General features: G+C 47.5%; 2 protein-coding genes across 3 annotated transcripts in view; one reads left to right on the top strand and one right to left on the bottom strand.

The window, feature by feature from the left end:
- Positions 1-12,157, bottom strand: part of DNAJC17 (DnaJ heat shock protein family (Hsp40) member C17) — a 36,976-nt gene extending 24,819 nt beyond the window's left edge. The window contains exon 1 of one of the 2 annotated variants that reach the window (XR_014312995.1): positions 11,944-12,058. Coding sequence is in view for 1 of the 2 variants with exons in the window: in XM_082735587.1 (XP_082591713.1) it covers positions 11,944-12,021 (78 nt within the window). In the remaining variant the exon portion in view is untranslated. Of the gene's footprint in view, positions 1-11,943 lie in introns of both variants that reach the window. The other variant, XM_082735587.1, reaches the window with a different exon arrangement.
- A 164-nt stretch (positions 12,158-12,321) lies between these two features.
- Positions 12,322-19,054, top strand: ZFYVE19 (zinc finger FYVE-type containing 19). The gene is made up of 11 exons (XM_082735581.1): positions 12,322-12,449; positions 13,683-13,804; positions 13,972-14,025; positions 14,433-14,551; positions 14,650-14,795; positions 15,133-15,241; positions 16,832-17,041; positions 17,486-17,565; positions 17,888-17,986; positions 18,106-18,233; positions 18,314-19,054. Exons 1-11 carry the CDS (start codon positions 12,396-12,398, stop codon positions 18,390-18,392), a joined length of 1,200 nt encoding a protein of 399 aa, XP_082591707.1. The 5' UTR covers positions 12,322-12,395; the 3' UTR covers positions 18,393-19,054.
- The last annotated feature ends 255 nt before the right edge of the window (positions 19,055-19,309 follow it).

Genomic DNA, 19,309 nt, shown 5'->3' with positions numbered 1-19,309 from the left:
GCAAATATGTTCCTTAACTATGTTAAAGTTGGGAAGGAAGAAGGGCTTTCAGAAGAAACAGAGAGACCCTATTTGCAATGGTATGGGGTAAAGCTAGGACTCTAATCCCACCCAACCTCCACGAAACTGAGTCTGCAAGTCCCGGATCACTCAGGCAGAGATGAAGCCACCTCAGGATGTTGTCAAAGGCTGGGGCACCTGGCTGGCTCAGCCTGTGGAGAGAGTGACTATTCATTTCAGGGTTGTGGGTTTGAGCCCCATGCTGGGTGTAGAGAGTACTTAAAAATAAATCTTTAGGGGCGCCTGGGTGGCTCAGACAGTTAAGCTTCTGACTCTTGATTTCAGCTCAGGTGATGATCTCAGGGTGGTGAGATGGAGCCCCCAGGTGGGCACAGTGCTGGGCATGGAGCCTGCTTAGGATTTTCTCTCTCCCTCTCTTCTGCCCCACACTCGCTCTAAGAAAATAAAATAAAATATTTTTTTAAAAAAAGAAGAAGAAGATATTGCCAAAGGCTACTGGAGATTGACTTAACACTTGTGGTTTTCTTTCTTTACCTGTGGGTCGCCCCTAAGTCCCAGGCCTCCCTAGCACTTGGAAACATTCATTTGCATTTCTTGAGACTTCACAGAGGGGAGGAGCCAGGTGACTGTTGACTGGCTTCCTACCCAACGTCCCCTGCACAGACCATGGTTTTTCAGAAGACCAGGTTGTCTCCAAGGCCCAATTCCAGAAAGACAAAGATCTCAGATGAACAGAAGCTCCAGGAGGACTTTAAATTCCAATTTGCACAAGTGTAGTCTTTCTCCTGACATCTTTCTAAGAAGCTATTGCCTCGTCACTCCCTTTCTCCATCCTAGTACACTACTTGAGTTTAGTCTGACTTCCATGTCCCTAGATTATCATCCAGAACATAAACTACTGAATAATGCAACACATTCAGGCACCACTGAAGGCAAAGAGTCAGGCTTGTCCTATGCTTCCCTAAGAGGCAATAATTAAGATCACTCCACTCTTTGTATAGTTTTCCCATCTCTTCCCTAGTCAGTCTCTACTAGTCGGTGCCAAATGCCAGCACTTCCCTCAAAGTGCCTCTTCTAATCCACTGTTTCTTTTCTGGTTTGGTCTGGAAAAACAGATAAACTGTTTTGGTGCTTTTGTTTTTTTCTTTTTTTTTTTTAATATTTTATTTATTTATTTGACAGAGGTCACAAGTAGGCAGTGGCAGGCAGAGAGAGAGGAGGAAGCAGGCTCCCTGTCAAGCAGAGAGTCTGATGTGGGGCTCGATCCCAGGACCCTGAGATCATGACCTGAGCCAAAGGCAGAGGCTTTAACCCACTGAGCCACCCAGGCGCCCCTGTTTTTTTCTTTTTTTTAAAGATTTTTAATTTTTAAGTAATCTCTATACCCCATGAGGAACTTGAACTCACAACCCTAAGATCGAGAGTTGCGTGCTATACCGAATTAACCAGGCAGGTGCCCCAACTGTTTTGGTCCTTTTAAAATAATTTTATAATTTTTTAAATTAAAAAAATTAATTAAAAGCACTTATTTTTTCAGGGGTGCCTGGGCGGCTCGGTTGGTTAAATGTCTGATTTTGGCTCAGGTCATGATCTCAGGGTCCTGGGATCCAGCCCTGCGTTGGACTCCATGATCAGCAGGGTATCTGCTTGTCCCTCTCCCTCTGCCTCTCCCCCTGCTCATGCATGCTTTCTTTTAAATAAATTAATAAAATCTTAAAAAATTCTTTTCATTTTACAATTGTTATATTTATCCACAAATGAGAGCCCACAGGAATAGGAAAGGGTGAGGGTTTCCCTTACAGAAAAGGGAACGTGCTTTATGGGCCAGGGAGTTTTGTTTATCCCCAGGGCCTAGAACAGTGCACTGAACAGGACCTGGCACTCAGTAGGCACACAATAAATACCTATTGAATGAAAGGGCCAAACATCCATTTGCTCTCAACCAATACACGAAGAGAACTCAACTCTCTCAGTTACTTCAGGGCCATGAAGGAGTAGAAGTGAGTGCTGTCCTGACCCTGGGACACTGTACTACTATTTCACAATTTTCCCTTCCACCTGCGAACCCCGACTCTTGAGAAACGAAGTCTGAAAAAGGGGGAAAAAATCACTAGAGTAGACTGTCAGAACCACAATGGGAACTGAATGTTATCCCCCAGAACTCACATCACAGAGGGGAATATTGAATCATGAATTACCCTCCACCCAGCCTTTCCCAGAGGCTCCATAACTGGTTCTGCCACTTGTAGCAACCTGAGCCCAGAGCAGGGGAGTGGGTTGGGAAGTGGGTCTCCCACCATCTCCACTGGGCTTTGTGCCAGGGACACAGCAGGGCCTCTGACAATCCACCGGACTCCAGTTTCGCCTCTTGAGGGTAATGAAAGCCTGACTCACTCAAAAAAAGCAAGGCACTAAGGGGTCCCATAAATGTAAAATAGTCATCATTAACTTAAAAGAAAGGTGCCCTACAAAGAAGAGATCATTATTTTCTTTTAAAGGCTGCTGTCCCTTCTTATAATAAAACCTGGAACCAGGTAAGTAAGTGGTACAGGTAATTAAGCCCAGTTCTCAAAAGCCAGACTCAGAGGCCAGACTCAGATCCAGAAGACAGATAAGAGAACCACTCTGTATGACAACAGGTACTAAAAGAACAAACCATACAGGTGAATCAGCTAGAAGACCATTATCAGGTCTGGGTGCAGGAAGGAGAACAGTCACGGCCCAGGCAGTGATTTAATTTCTCCCCAAGACTCAGCGAGGCAGACATCATCTCCTCATCCCTGCCCCAGCTGGAATACCAGAGGTTAAGCGACTGCCTTGTGTCACAAGCAGGAAGTAATCCATAGAGCCCTGGGCTCTTATGCAGAAGTCTCCTCTGCCTGACATACTGGGCATTTTCCTTCCTGACAGCCTGTGGCCCACCCTGCGACAGTACTGCTGAGGAATCCCCAAGTTCCTGCTCACTACAGAAACTGCCCTGCTCCTAAGGCTCGTTACCAGCAGGGTGCCAGCTGCCCCCAACACCAGCCCTCTCAGGTCTATGCTCCCAAATGTGAGCCAGCTAGTGGTACTGAGATGATTCCGGGGGAACTCAGACCTCATGCCAATATCTTTCTCAGGTTGCTAACCATGGCCCATCACCCAGACTCAGTGACCTATACAGCCTAGAACAACTGGGACTGGGCACAGGGCCTGACCTGCTTCTCTCCCAAAATGGTGCCCTTATGCCACCTTTGGATCTAGGTTCTTGAACCATCCCTGTGGTCACTCTTCAGCTCCTTACATCCCTCAGGCTCTTGTCTATGGGTTCCTCCGTTTCTTTAGCCCTCCCAGCACTCCCTCCTGGGCCTCAACCCCTGCCTTGCCATTCTTCTCAGCCCACTTCCCCAAACCAGCCACCCACCTGGAGCCCCATCTACAGCCCCACCAACTCCCTCCCATTCTTACCCTAAGCATCCCTGTGTCAGGCTCAGACTCCAAAATCTTTGCGCACCTGCTTCCCTCATGCTGTAGACTCTTACCCCCTCACATCTGCCAGGTATCTTGGATCTGGCTGCTCTAAACTTTTCCCCACTGCCTGTGGTCACCCTCAACCCCTGGAGACTTGGGTCCCCAGCCCCAAAGCTGTTCTCCCTAGCCCATCTCTGCCCCATCTCTGCCATTTTTCAGGGTGAGAACTTCTCTCTAGGCCTTGGTATTTCCAACATCTCATTCATTTCTTTTTTCCCCATAAAAACAAGTTTATCTTACTAGAAATAAGTGAGTCAATTTAAAGAAAATAATAATAACTAGATAACAGTACTCAGGAATAGCAAAAATTGGGAAAGCAACTATAGAGATGGAGACTATTTTGTTTTTGTTTTTTAAGATTTATTTATCAGGGTGCCTGGGTAAGCTCAGCATCTGACTCTTGGTTGCGGTTCAGATCATGATCTCAGAGTCCCAGGATCAAGCCCAAGTCAGGCTCCACACTTGGCAGAGAGCCTGCTTGAGATTCTCTCCCCTTCCTCTGCCCTTCTCCCAGCTTGCCCTCTCTCTCTCTTTCTCTTTCTCTCAGGAGGAGCAGAGACAGAGAATTTGAAGCAGACTCTCCACTGGGCCACCCAGATACCTCTTTTTGTTTAAGATTTACTTTTAAATAATCTCTGTACCCAAAATGGGGCTCGAACTTATGACCCCAAGATCAAGAGTCCCATGCTCTACGAACTGAGCCAGCCAGCCATCCCTGGATACAGCATATTTTGAATGCTGCCTTAGCTTAAATGAAAACTGCACTGTGGTAGTTTGAACACACATTTTAAAGTACTCCCTCAGGCTGTCTAGATCAGCTTAATACTTGCCAGTATTTACTGACAAGTTTACCCGGGCTGGGCAGCTTTACTCAGAGGCAAACCTCCTTGTGTCACAGACGAAGTCATGAGGTTCTCTGAGGCTCATAGACCCATCTCTTATTGCCCTAACCACTCCTGAAGTGTGGGTCATGAGGAAAGTTCTGAAAGAGAAGTGGTAAATTGGGGTTTGGGCAAGCACTCTGCATTTATTAGCTACCTTATGCTGGGCAAATCAATTAAACTTTTGAGTCTTAGTTTTCTCATCTATAAATTGGACCTAATAGTCCTTGCCTATCTCACAGGCCTGTCTTGAAGATCACATCAAATGAGGTAATTTATGTGAAAGCACTCTGGTGTCATATAAATGTGAGGTATTATCTTGAATGCTAATGAGTAACTCGCAGCTTATAAACACGTATGAATCATTCCTTTTGACTTAACAGGCAGCCAAGTAACTTCAAAAATCGAGAGCTCCAGCCAGACAACAAAACCCAGGAGTCAGTTAACCATCAGAGAGATGCTGGGAAGACTTGGGATCTACTCCTGGGATGGCCCAGTGCTAGTCATTAGTGAACGAGTGACTGCCATCAAGAGAAACCAGGCTCAGTGCCCAGCCTCAAGGCCTCAAAGCCTTGGTCTGGAAGTAAGAAGCTTTGGGAAAGCCTCCTGTTGAAGACAGCAGACTGAGTCAGGAGCACCTCAAATCCAGCAATGGTTCCCAGATGCCCACAGAATCAATCCAACCACTGTGACGCCTAGAGGTCCAAGGATACCACATTTTTCAGATTGATCTCCTGCCATATCTCCATATCTTCAACACTCCCTAGGCAACTGCCCCATTTCTTGTCATGCCAGGCATTTTGACTTCTATACCTACATGCTCTTGTTCCCTGAAGCCCTTCTCTATCCTCTGTTCTCAAAGACTCCTCTCAAAGTCTCAAAGACTTAATTCTGGAAGAAAGAATGTTGGTGTACCCCCTTCTAGAGTATAACAGAAATATGGAGTTTAAATAAAGGTATTAGCTAGCATACAAGAAAAATAGCCTTTTCCTTAAAATAACTTACATGCTATAATTTAACATCTTTTCCTGAAAATGTCGATATTAAGTGTCCTTGGTAGTTTTCCTGGTAAACAGACTTAAAATCTGAGTCTTGAAAGAGTTCATCAAAATGCATTTTCAAGCACCTGGCTTCATCAAGTACAACTTGCCAAGATACAGTGAGTTACATACCCTTCAAAGGGCATCAAATGAAAGGTAAGGCTATAACAGACAACAAAGACATATGTCAGCTGTACGGAAGTGGGAAGAATATTAAACTGGGGCACCAGCCTGGGTCTGATGCTTACTCTCTGGGTGATGTCAAGCAAGTTCCATAACCTCCCTGGACCTGAATCCTCCCATCTATAAAACAAAGAGAGTCAACACTGTGAAGATCCCTGCTGTGATATATTCTTTTCTCTCCTCAAGGTCTTGCACAAAAACACCTCCTCAGGGAAGTCTTCCCTGATCCTGCCATTGTATGACTCATACCTTCTTGATTCCCACAGCATTTTCCTTAAATACTTTAATGGAACCTCTTTCATTCTACCTCAACATCCATTTTTCACTATGCTAAGTGAGCTGGCAGAAAGCAAACTGATGTGTTATTTAGCTTTAAACCCCAGGATGCCCACATGATAACTTGTCTTGGTGGTATATTCTCCTCTCCTGTAGCTATGAACTGAACAGGGGACTCTGCTGATCCTTAGTTTTGTTTTACCTGATTCCCCACGTCCTTTCTACCCGGACTGCTGCAAGAATCACTGAGCCAGACTGGCCTGTCAGGACTGGAATAAGCAGAGGGCTGAGGGGTGGAGGGCACCCTTAGACATGAGTTGTGGTAAATGTGTATTTGACTTTAGTGCTTCCAGTGTAAGGAAGGTGGAAGGGCAATGCTAACAGCAAGAGCTAACATACAGTGAGTATTCACTCTGGCCAGGTGCCACGTTAAATGCTTGACCTGGATCAAGCCTCATAATAACGCTGGCAGGGAGGGATTGCCATCATTCCCATTTTGGAGACAGGGAAGCCAAGGCACCCAGAGGTAAAATATTTGATCAACGTAACAACTAGGTAAGTCATGGAGTCAATGACTTATAAGGACTTTGGAGTCAAAGTCCACTTTCCTAACTATCACTGCCAGTAAGTACAAAGGTGGTGATTAAAGCACATTTACAATTCTCAACATTGCTTGATGCTCTGTATTATAATTTCCATCCACCTTCCACACAAGGTAGATGTAACGAACAACAATTCTTGACCTTCCTTGTTAAGATTGGTTAGAAAAATTGTTACTTTCTATATCAAGTTACACTCTCTAAGGAATCATCATCTGATTAGAAAGCATCAACTTCTAGAATCATCAACTTTAACCTCTGAGTTCCAAAATGATGGGCCATTGGAACAAGGGATGGAGAAGGTGGAAACAGGCAAGATGGGGCAATGCTACAGGGACTGTTCTCTTCCCATCTGCATCCCTAGCACCAGACTCAGGCTGACACATGGTAGGCACTTCATCAAAGTGTGTGGAATCAGATGTTTGTGGGGAATGTTTCCACGCTCCTCTGAAACACACGTGGAGAATAAGAAAGGAAATAAAAAAGAAACAGGGAGAACACTGTAAAGTTTGATTTGATAAAGGTCCAATGTTCTGGGCAGGGCATGGAGCACATAGCACAGAAGAGTGGGGCAAGGGCTGCAAGCAGAGAGACGGGCAATTCTCCCAAGTGGTGAGAGTGTAAGTTGGTACTACCTCCCTGAAAGACAACCTCGGAAAAGATTTTAGGGATGCCTAGCTGGCCAGTCGGTAGAACATACATCTCTTGATCTCAGGGTTGTTGAGTTCCAGCCCCATGCTGGGTGTAGAGATTACTTAAAAAAATAATATCTTGGGATGTCCGACATCAGGCTCCTTGCTCAGCAGAGAACCTGCTTCTCTCCTTCTGCCTGCCGTTCCCCTATTTGTGCTCTCTCTCTCTCTGACAAATAATATATAAATAAAATCTTAAAAATAAATAAATAAAATTTTTAAAATATATACATATTTAGATAAAAAAATAAAAAGGAAGGAAATACTGATAAATGCAACAACATGGTTGAAACTTGAGAAAACTGTCAAGCAAAAAAAGGCAGACACAAAAGAACAAAGATATGATATTTGTACATTCACTTACATGAGGTACATAGAATAGTCAAGTTCACAGAGAAAAGTAGAATAGTAGGGAAGGAAATAGGGAGTTAATGTTTAATGCTATGGAATTTCAGTGTGGGATGATGGAAAAGTTCTGGAGATGGACAGTGGTGACTGTTGTACAATAATGGGTATGTACTAAATGCCACTGGAATTGTGCACTCAAAAAGGGTTAAGATTGTAAATTTTATGTTATGCATAACATAACAAAAGTCATAGGAGGACTGAGATGGCAAGAGCTTAGTGAGCGAGGGAAGGATGACAGGGAACATGAAGGAAAGCTAACATGGGCCCTACAGGCCAGGGAAGGCCTTCAGGTTTTCTTTCTTTCTTTCTTTTTTTAAGATTTATTTGAGAGAAAGGGAGACAGAGAAGGAGCCCAAGTACGGTGTAGGCAGGAGGGAAAGAGAGAAGTACGCTCCCTGCTGGGGCTCGATCCCAGGACCCCAGGATCATGACCTGAATGGAAGGCAGACGCTAACTGACTGAGCCACCCAGACACCCCTGATTCACATTTTTAAAGGCTCACTCTGGCTGCTATATGAAGAGGCTTAAGGTGGCAAGACAGAACTGGAAAAAGGGCCAGAAGGCCACTGCAGTCACCCAGGTAATTCCGGAGATTAATTCAGAATCTCTTGAAGGTTTCTAAATGGCATTAATCATGATGTACTCTTCATCTTGGCAGAGAAGATGGGGGCCTTTCCCAGGACAGAGCCCTGCTCCAACAGAGACTGAGTGAGTGCGTGAGTGGGTAGGGGAGCACACATGCACACAGGCACACACACAGGCACGTGCCCATGCACAGGTAAGAATAAGGGGTTCACTGCTTCAGGTTCTAGCAAGGAACTGAATTCCCAGGGCATGATCCTCTCCCTAGGAGCACTTCCACACCAAATCTTGGTCTTTAATTCAAGGCTTTTCTATATAGGAGATAATACCTGCATATTTCCTCTGAGGCTGGAATGGGAACAAAAATCTCTACCTAGGAAATGCTGAGCCTCTAAATTTCCACCAATGGTGGTGTTTAGCCCACTTCTGGGCCTCCTAGGTTTGTTACACCAGGACGATGGCAGAGGGGGAAGTTTCATGTGCAGAAAGGTGGAGCTGACCTTGCCCCTAACTCTAACAGGGGTAGGCAAACTTTTTCCATAAAAGGCCAAAAATTTTAGGAGGCCAAATATGGTCTTTGTCAAACAATCTTTGTGCTGGTTTTGGTTTGGTTTGATTAGTTGGTTGTTTTCATCATAAATTATATATAACAGGGGTGCCTGGGTGGTTCAGTCAATTGAGCCTCTGACTCTTGACTTTGGCTCAGGTCATGATCTCAGGGTCATGACACTGAGCCCTGTATCAGGCAAGCATAGAGCATGCTTGGGATTCTCTCTCTCCTTCTCTCTGCCCCTCCCCCCCACAACTCATCCTCTCCTTCTCTCTCTCTCTAAAAAAAAAAAAAAAGTGTGTGTGTGTACACACACACACATATATAAATGTTTTAATTTAAAAATAAAATATTTTAATTTTTAATTTAAAAATAAAATATTTTAATTTTTTAATAAAAAACAAAAAAATTAATTAAAAAATAAAATACGGGGCGCCTGGGTGGCTCAGTGAGTTAAAGCCTCTGCCTTCAGCTCAGGTCATGATCCCAGGGTCCTGGGAACGAGCCCCACATCAGGCTCTCTGCTCAGCAGGGAGCCTGCTTCCCTTCCTCTCTCTCTCTGCCTGCTTCTCTGCCTACTTGTGATCTCTGTCTGTCAAATAAATAAATAAAATCTAAAAAATATATATATATATGTAACATAAAAGTTACCGTTTTAGCCATTTTTAAATTTTCTTTCTTTTTTTTTGTAGTGAGAGAGGACTCAAGAGCAGAAGGGTAAGAGGTTGGAGGGAGAGGGGGAGAGAGAATCTTAAGCAAGCTCCATGACCAGCACAAAGCCCCCATGTGGGGCTCCATCTCACAACCCTGAGATCATAATCTGAGTGGAAATCAAGAGTCACATGCTTAACCAACTGAGTCACCCAGGCCCTCCACCATTTTAAACACTTTTAAGTGTACAGTTCTGTGGCATTAAGCACATTCACATTAGCATGTAACCAACACTGCAATTAGTCTCCAGAACTTTTTACATCCTGTAAAACCAAAACTCTGTAGCAGTTAAACATTAATTCCTCATTCCACCTCCACCTTCCAGCCCGTGGCAACCACCATTCTACTTTCTATCTCAGGAATCTGACTACTCAAAGAACCTCATATAAAAGGAAACTCACATAAGAAATGGTGGACAGTTGGGTTGCTTCCACCTTTTAGCTATTATGAATAATGCCACTATGAACATGGGTGTACAAATATCTATTTAAGTCTCTTTCAATTCTTTTGGACATATACACAGACGCAAAACTGCTGAATCGTATGATAATTCTGTGTTTAAATTTTTTGAGGACTCAACACACTGTTTTCCACAGCAGATGCATCCACCACTAACAGTGCACAAGCTTTCCAATTTCTCCACATCTTTGTCCACACCTGTAACTTTCTGTGTTTGGTTGGTTGTTTTTTTTTTTTTTTTTTTTTTTTTTTTTTCAGTAATAGCCATTGTAATGGGTATAAAGTGGTATCTTATTGTGGTTTTGCCTTGTATTTACCTAATGATTAGCGGTACTGAACATCTTTTCAAGTACTTACTGGCCATTTATATATCCTCTTAAGGAATTTACTATGTTCTCCATTATTTTACAGTTGTGCCTCGCCTACTGACAAGTAGGAACACCACCTTTTACCCTTTATAAACCTCCTTCTCACATATCCTTATCTCACCTGAGTGAAAACTGGATACTGGCCTGCTTAGACCTTGGTCTCTTGTCTAGACAATGGCCTCACCCAACTCCCTTAGTAGCAGCTCATCTACCCACCCCCACCTCTGAGTGATAGACACATCAACAGCTCCCAACCTCCTTCCTCCATTCCTCCTTCTCGATTTCAGGGTTCCAACACACAGGCAGGATTTGATGCAAAATGTCCAAAATAATTTCTCACTATTAATGAAGTACATATTAAAAAGTTTACAAATGGGCGCCTGGGTGGCTCAGTGGGTTAAGCTGCTGCCTTCGGCTCAGGTCATGATCTCAGGGTCCTGGGATCGAGTCCCGCGTCAGGCTCTCTGCTCAGCGGGGAGCCTGCTTCCCTCTCTCTCTCTCTCTCTCTCTCTGCCTGCCTCTCCGACTACTTGTGATTTCTCTCTGTCAAATAAATAAATAAAATCTTAAAAAAAAAAAAAAAGTTTACAAATGTAGAGCATTCAGAATAGTGCCCAGCCGCCTGGGTGGCTCAGTGGGTTAAGCCGCTGCCTTCGGCTCAGGTCATGATCTCAGGGTCCTGGGATCAAGTCCCACATAGGAAGCACTATATAGGTGTTAGGCATTATTAATATTAAATTTTAAGAGTTATGAGACAGGTCTAGCAGATGCTTTTGGTGCTTTGTACACATCAATGGCCAACTTCTGATTTCAGCTGCAGCTACAGGAAACAGTGATGTGCAGGCTGACAGCATCTCTTCCCCCAGGACCCTACTGATCTTGCCCAGAGCTTCCTCTTCTCATAAGCTCACACAGCTCATGAAGTACAGGGACATTCGAAGGCATTAACTTTCATCTGATGAATTATTCGCTTCCCTTTCCTACACTGCTACAACCTCCACCGTTATCCAGGGGATGATAACATAAATCCTAATTACAGCTTGATCAGTTAGAATCCCACTCCCTGGCACCTTTATCAACACCTTCCCATGGAATTTCAGGCCCCTTCGCTTCTGATCCTCCGGCTTTGAGCTCACTAGCACATTTTCAGAAGGCAACAATGGGCTGTGCTGGAAAACAGATGGCAGAATCACAGGTCACACTGCCAAGAAAGGGATGGCAAGGGAGGGCAGGAGCCTTGAGACAGGGCTTTTTTCCGCCCTGACTTAAGCGGAGTTAAGTCAGCCTTCAAGGGGTGACCGTAAGAAGTAGCTCAAGGGAGAAAAGGCAAAAGCCGACTCATAGGCTGCCACTGCGCAGGCGCAGGGAGGGGACTGGGGTTCCCTCTCAGGCTCACCCAGCTACCTCTTCTAGGCAAAAGCCTGAGGGAGAGCACCGTACCTAGCGCTAGAAGCCTCCCTTCTGGGTACCCCAACTCCTCATAAGGCTCTCAAACCATCCAGGAAACGTCTGGGAAACCACCTTCTGAGGCTGTCGGGCCGTCCCTCATTCCCCACTTAGGGACCGCGGGAACCTGTAAAGCGGCTGCCAGCGCTGGCGAGGCGCCAGAAGAGAAAGGGCCACCAGGCCGGTCGGATTCGGCCCTTCTCGCCACGGTTCTCACCTCTTTGTCCGCCGCTTTCTCCTCGATACCTAGCAGCGCATACAGGTCCATCTGTAAGAGCTCCTTGGCCACCGCCATGGTTCCAATCCTGAGGGGATTCGTACTACAACTCCCAAGAGCCTAAGCGTGCGTAGGGATTCTCCTGGACCGTCGCCGGAAACGGGCCGAGTGGCGCGTAGCCCCCTGGGAAATGTGTTCTGGCTCAGGCTTGACTGTCTCTGAAGGAAGGGAGCAGCCGCGAATGAACTACGCTTCCCAGCGGCCACCGCGCCTGCCGCGGCCACTCTCCGGCTAGAGTGGCCGAACGCGATTTTGCTGCGGGAGGCCGCAGCAAGCCCGCGCGAGGGGGCGTGGGACGGGGGCGGAGCTTAGTGAAACTCGGAGGGTCCCGGGACCTCGCGGGAGCGATCTCTGAGCTCCGTGGAACCTGTGGTGCCTCGCCGGCCACTGGAATGGAGAGTAGGTGCTACGGATGCGCTGTCAAGTTTACCCTCTTCAAGAAGGAGGCGAGTCTTCTCCCCGCGGGCTAGAGGGCCAGGGAGGATGTGGAGTGGAGGGAAAGCACAGGACTTGAAGTCCGTAGACTTGGTTTTATGGCCCTTTTCCAGCTGTGTGGTTTTGATGAAGTCACTGAACCTCAGTTTCCATTTCTATAAAATGGGCTTAACGCTCCCTCGCTTTCGGGGTTGACATGAAGGTCCAGAGAGGTGCTGGAGGTGAAAGTGCCCTATAAACTGTAGAGCAAGCTCCAGTCCTTTCTAGAAAGGTAGGCTTTTCTGTCCACCGAGTGTAATATGCAGCTGTTTCCTTCCCTCCATCCTGCTCCTCCGCAGCCCAGTCTTAGTTACTATCCTGTGACCACCCATCACACTATGCCCGTTACTTCCTTTGCTCTGAAACCTTCACCGTCATGCAGCCTGCCCTTCCCAGGTTTCTTGAGTTATATTACTGCCCTTCTTCTGCTCCCGGAGCACCATGGCAAAGTCTCGTTCTCTGCACCGGCCCCTAAGTTCTCCAGGTAAACTATAGGCTTCCTCTGCTCACTTGTGACCAGGAGATAGAAACCAGATTGGATGAATGAATAGCAGTAGGAATGCAGATCTGTGTAGCACTTAGAAATCTGGGTTTTGGAATCAGGGTGGTCAGGGTTCAGATTTGAGCTCTGCTGTCTCATTCATGGAATGACCTTGGTTTGGACAAGTCATGTAACCCCTCTGACCCCATCTAAGATAGGAATAATAATGGTGGTCATCAGGATTAAGTAAAGTAGTGTGTATAAATTATATGGATTATATCAGATGATGAATATTAAGTACTGAACTTAGTGCCTGGCACACAGTAAGTGCTTAATAAATAGAGGCTATTGTTATCCCATACTGAAGCCAAGCCACCCTTCATCTCTGCTGAGGCAGAAAAGGCAGGGACTCTATACTCTCTGATACTCCTTTGTTGGAGAGTTAGTGACTTGCAGCATGTAGTTTTTCCTGTTTGTTTTCTACACCCCAGCATCAGGGAATTGAAGACAAGAGATGAAAGCATGGGAATTTTGCATAAAGCTTTATTTGATTGAATAAATCCACTCCTCTCTCTCCCCAGGCCTTAGGGGCCCCACTGCTCATCCTCCTCCCAGCAGTTGTCACAATTTCAGTGCCTTCCCTCTCTGTGTGCTTGCAGAGTCACAGGGAGGAGCCTGCAGGGGAGGGTGAGAGATGGAACCTCCTACTTCATGTTTCTTGTAGTATGGCTGTAAGAACTGTGGCCGGGCCTTCTGTTCTGGCTGCCTTAGCTTCAGTGCAGTGGTGCCTCGGACTGGGAATACCCAACAGAAAGTCTGCAAACAGTGCCACGAGGTCTTGACCAGGTGAGAAGTTGACATGGGCAAGGGTTTAGTCAAGCATGGTACCAGTTGGCTGGCCAGCCCACACAGCTTTGTGCTCTGTGGCTAGAGATCAGCTCAGGAAGTATTTGGGGTAGGAGGCATTGACTGGCTGATGGCGGGACTTCTGATACCAGATTTCTTCCCTATAGAGGGTCATCTCCTGCCAATGCTTCCAAGTGGTCACCACCTCAGAACTACAAGAAGTAAGTGCTGAACGGACAGAGACAAATAGGTTTGGGAAAAAGACAAAGGAGCCATAGGGCAGGACTCTCCTACCACCCTCTAGATCAAATGAGCACAGGGTCAAGAGAATGTCATATTTCAGCCTCCTGATGCCCTTTTGGTGCATCAGACAGTAGCTTCTCAGCCCTCGCCCCAAAAACATTTCTTGGTAAACCTTGTCCTCTCAGTCAGACCCTCCGATTGGTCAGCTGGATTGGGCTGCAGGGTGTCATGAATGAGGCCCACAGAATATTATCCACTGGAGTCCTCCCTGGATGCCTAGAAGTGATTTGAATGGGAAATGGTGAGTGGGTGCCTTCACCCCTCCCTTCTGCATTTTTCAATCTCATTCTTCAATCTTCAATTCTCATATCTCATACACTACCAGACGTGTGGCTGCCTTGGAAGCCAAGCAGAAGCCCAGCACTCCCCAGAGCCAGGGACCGATCCATCAAGACCAAGTTATCGCTGAGCGCCTAGCACGGCTCCGCCAACAGAACAAGCCCAGTGAGTGGGGGCAGACCGGGTGACCTAAAAGAACCATCCAGACCTCCTGGGACTAGGATTCCTTGGGATCTTACAGGGCTTCTCCCTACCACTTTCAGAGTCAGTGGCCTCGCAGGCGGAGATAGAAGCCAGGCTAGCTGCGCTGAGGGATGAACCCCGGGGTTCCATCCCTTCCACCCAAGAAATGGAGGCACGGCTTGCTGCACTGCAGGGCAGAGTTCCACCTTCTCAGACCCCCCAGCTTGTGAGTTCTTGGGGGGTACAGGGGTCCTAGAATAAGGACCTTGCAGAAGCCCAGATACATGTATGCTTATGTACTTTGTAGAAGTTGGCAAAACCTACCCACCCCAACCTCATGATCCTCAGGCCTGCTTCGAGGCCAAAGAACCAGGGACAAGCAGCATGATGGGATGAGACAGGAAAAAATGGCCAAATCTATTCAATTACGTGGGCCCTGGATTAGTCCCCTTTTCCTGAGCTTTGGAAACGTGAGCATCCACCCCAACCTAGACTGTTCTGTGCCTTACGGCGTTGCTTTTCCCCTTGCCCTGCTCCCCACTGAAGTTCCTTCCTCTGAGCAGGCACATCAGCCACCAGACACCAGGACCCAAGCCCAGCAGGCACAGGATCTGCTGACAGAGCTGGCAGCACAAGTGGCTATTGATGAGAGCTGTCAACGAGGAGGCCCAGGTAATTTCTCCACCTGGGTCCCCCAGGGACCTGCCCCCCACTCTTTCCCCAAGTAGGATGGGCTCTGCTGCCCACCCTCTGGGACACACATATAAATCAGAGAACAATCAACATTGTAAATTATGGTTTACTCGAATAGGAGCCAGTGTAAGCCTCGCAGATGAGTGTGTGGGCTTTCGAATCAGAGAGTGATTTCTTATTCTACCACTTAAACTAGCTCTGTGACCCTGGGAAAGTTATATGACCTAAGTCTCACTAGCCACGTCTATAAAATGGAAGTATATGTAGTAAAACCCACCTCATGGGGAAATCACAAGAATTAAGTGAGCTAATCTAATAAGCACTTAACACCCCGCCTGGTTCATAGTAGGTGGTCAGCAAATGTTCTCTGCAATGAAGATGATGATGATGATATGGATGACAAATAGTCTACTTAAATTTAATTAAAATTCAGTGAAATTTGGGGCAACTGGGTGGCTCAGTCAGGTAAGCGTCTGACTCTTGATCTCAGTTTAGATCTTGATCTCAGGGTTGTGAGTTTGAACCCTGCATCACATCAAGCTCCACACTGCACATGAAGCCTACTTAAAAAAAAAAAAAACAAAAAAAAAACCCCTAATAATAATTAAATGAAATTTAAAACTCAGTTCCTCCATGGTACCAGCCGCATTTCAGATGCTATTGAATGACAATCTTGGGCAGCACAAATACAATGATATAGAACATTTCTGTTATTATAAAAAATCCTATTGGAAAAAATTCCAAATGCTTCAGAGCAGGAGTTCTTAACCAGGGATGATTTCCCAGGGATGATTATCTGAAGACCCTCTGGTCACAGCTTAGAGGGTGCCACTGGCACCTAGCAAGCAAAGGCTAGGGATACTGTCCAACATCTACAAAGTGCCTGGGACAGTCCCCACATCAGAATTGTCCTGTCCAAAAGAGCAGTGAACCAAGATTGAGAAGCTCTGCTTTAGAGACATAATCTCATTGAATAGCCTCCATAATCTTATACATACTCTTATTATCCATATTTTATAAACAAAACGAAGGCCTGGTGAGCTTAAGGAACTTGACCGAGGTCACAGGTATTATGTGGCAGTGCTGGGAGTTGAGCTCAAAGCTGTCTGATTTTGAACCTCTTCCTCTGAAACGCTAAGCTCAAGGGGACAGTGTCAGGGCCACACCCATTCGGTTAGAATTCTTCCTGTCTCCTACCACAGAAAAGCGCATCCTCTCTCATGTCCTCTCTGCTGCCCTCTGGAAATACTCATGCCAGCCTGTAAGGCAGGAAACTGGCTGAGTAGCTTAGCATTTCCATATCCTCATCTTTTTGGCCAACATGTAAAAATACCAGGAGTGGGGATGGATATAGTTGGGAAAAAAACATTTTGAGGATTACTAGTATTTTACATTGGGAAAAATGGAGGAAAGATTGATTTTATTGGTAATATAAACCACAGGAGCTAATACTGAGCAAAAAGCTGGTAATCTATGGTTTTTAAAAAAGAAGTTGAGAAACAGGCTCATTGGCTTCTGATGAGAGATCTTGGAATGACTCTGCCTCCCTGACTGCTTCTCTCCTCCCAGCTGCCTCTGTCCAGAATGACCTCAACCAACCTGGCCCAGGGGGCCAGAGCGCTAATTCCAAGGGGCAGACCACCTGGTCCCTGGAAGAGGAGAAGAGCAGGCTGCTGGCCGAGGCAGCAGTCGAGCTGCGGGAAGAGAACACGAGGCAGGAGAGGATCCTGGCCCTCGCCAAGCGCCTGGCTGTGTTGCGGGGCAAGGACCCTGATAAAGGTAGAGGCTGGGAAGGAGCAGCTCATTCATGTCCATCAAGCAGCCCCCCCCGACACACACACCCCCACGCCACCCTCTACAAAATGGTGACTACTGGCCATGCTGGGTCAGATGCTGGGAATTCCTGTGCCCAGGGGTCTACTGAGCTCTGCCCAGAGCCTCAAGGAACATACTGGGGAGAAAGAGTAGAAAAGGAGTACATAGGAGCCATCAGGGGCCCGGGACCCCCAGTGCCTTCAGATGCAAAGTCTTCTGTTCCCGTCTGCCAGCTGCAGGGTGGGGCATGGAAGGGCAGGATGTGATCAGTGGCAACAGAGGCTGCCTAGCTCTGGAACAAGTGCCACTGGAAAGCAAACCAGCTCCTGGGGGGCAAAAGTACAGCTGCTCAGGCAAACTCTCTCCATGTTACTCGTCCTCTCCTGCTCCTGTCATTCCTTCTTCAAGTGACCCTCCAGGACTATCGCCTCCCAGACAGTGACGATGAGGAGGACGAGGAGAAGGCCATCCAGAGAGTCCTGCAGCAGGTGGGCCCTGCCTGATCCACCTGACCAGCCCTTGTCCTGTTCCTGTCTCACTGCACCAGCACCCCACCTGGCCCCATTCACCCTGCCTCTGCTCTCTGCTGAGTGGCCAGTCTGCAGCTCCGGTTTCCCCTGGGGCCCCCTCTGTCTCTGTGACCCAGACCTGCCTACTGGCCTCTGGATATAGGGTATCAACCGCCACTGGCAAAAGATAAAGGGAGATGGGTTGAGAAACTAAGGCCACAGAGCACAGAAATCCTCTTGTGGAAGAGAGTCAGGGTCTAGTCCTGAAAGAGGGAGTTGTACCTATTCGTTTTGCCCACAGCTCACCGAAGAAGCTGCCCTGGATGAGGCAAGTGGCTTTAACATCCCTGTGGAGCCCACTCTTCGAGCCCAGGCCCAGTCCTGCAGGGTAGAGCCTGAGGTGAGAAAAGCACCCACCCCGGCCGCCACCACAGCCTCCCTACCTGACTGGCCAGCCGCTTCTGCAGCAGTCCCCCACACACCTTCCTTCTTTCCCCCATCCCTCTTCGGTCCTGGCAGGCCCAGGCCATGGCCGCCCAGCCGGAGGCTGAGGATGAGGAGCTCCCCTGGTGCTGCATCTGCAATGAGGACGCCACCTTGCGCTGTGCTGGCTGTGATGGGGACCTCTACTGTGCTCGCTGCTTCCGGTGAGTATGGCTGGAATGTTCTGTTGCACTGGGAGATGTCGAGGACCACCCGTGATCCCTAACCTGTCTCTGCTCCGCAGGGAAGGCCATGATGCCTTTGAAATTAAAGAGCACCAGACATCTCCCTACTGCCCACCTCGCACAGGCCGAGAGCACTGAGGAAACCAGGCAGGCAAGCCCACCGGCAGTGGTGCAGGCTGGTGTGCCCACCCCTGGGCCCAGCCTCGGGGCGCCCCATGGGAGAGTGAGTCAGGCTAGCCTGCTCCTGGATACGCCCCTTCCCGAGCCTCATTGTCCCCGGAAGAATGAAGCATTTTCCATTCAAGATGGTAACTGGGGGAAGCCAGAAGGAAGGCAGAAGTCAGGAGCCCACCACCAGCCGGGCCTGGACTGGGAGTGAGGCGTGGTAGGGAAAAGACGAGACTGAATCTAAAGGCGATGAACCTTGAAACTTGCTCAAGGGCTCAGGACCCTTCCCTGGCACTTAGCGGATCTAATAAAAAATGTTGATGTCTTAGGCCCAGCACCTCTTCTCTCCAGAACCCTGTGAGTTCTGAGCCTCAGCCCCTGGAGAGGTGGCAAGAGCAGGATTTCCACTCAAAGTGCAGTCCTGGGGGCGCTTGGGTGGCTCAGCGGGTTAAGCCTCTACCTTTGGCTCAGGTGATGATCTGATGATCTCAGGGTCCTGGGATCGAGCCCCGCATCAGGCTCTCTGCTCAGCGGGGAGCCTGCTTCCCCCTCTCTCTCTGCCTACTGTTCTGCCTACTTGTGATTTCTCTCTCTGTCAAATAAATAAATAAAATCTTAAAAAAAAAAAAAAAGTGCAGTCCTGTGGAGTATGGAAAAAGGTAGGACGACCCTGCAGGCTTCTCTAGGCAGGAACAGTCCCATCCACCCTGGAGGCCGCATATGAAGTAGGCAATGGATACTCGTTCAACTGATCTGAACTGTGCATCTTGCTCTGGGCACCCCAGAGTAGCCCCCAGGCTCCACCATCTTGGTTTCCTCAGCCTCCCTCGTACTTAGGTGGTGCAGGCACAGACATTGAAAGCCTACCTTGCTTTCTGCCTTACTTC

This window comes from Mustela nivalis (assembly GCF_964662115.1).
Source record: "Mustela nivalis genome assembly, chromosome: 6".
NCBI classification, from domain to species: Eukaryota; Metazoa; Chordata; class Mammalia; order Carnivora; family Mustelidae; genus Mustela; species Mustela nivalis.
This window is presented reverse-complemented; position numbering and strand designations above follow the sequence as displayed.

What these genes read in the sequence shown, in the direction of transcription:
- ZFYVE19 (XM_082735581.1), top strand. Translation starts at nt 12,396, where the DNA reads ATGGAGAGTAGGTGCTACGGATGCGCTGTCAAGTTTACCCTCTTCAAG. An exon ending in TGCCACGAGGTCTTGACCAG is followed by an intron (nt 13,805 to 13,971) that starts GTGAGAAGTTGA and finishes TCTTCCCTATAG; the next exon opens with AGGGTCATCTCCTGCCAATG. An exon ending in CCACCTCAGAACTACAAGAA is followed by an intron (nt 14,026 to 14,432) that starts GTAAGTGCTGAA and finishes ATACACTACCAG; the next exon opens with ACGTGTGGCTGCCTTGGAAG.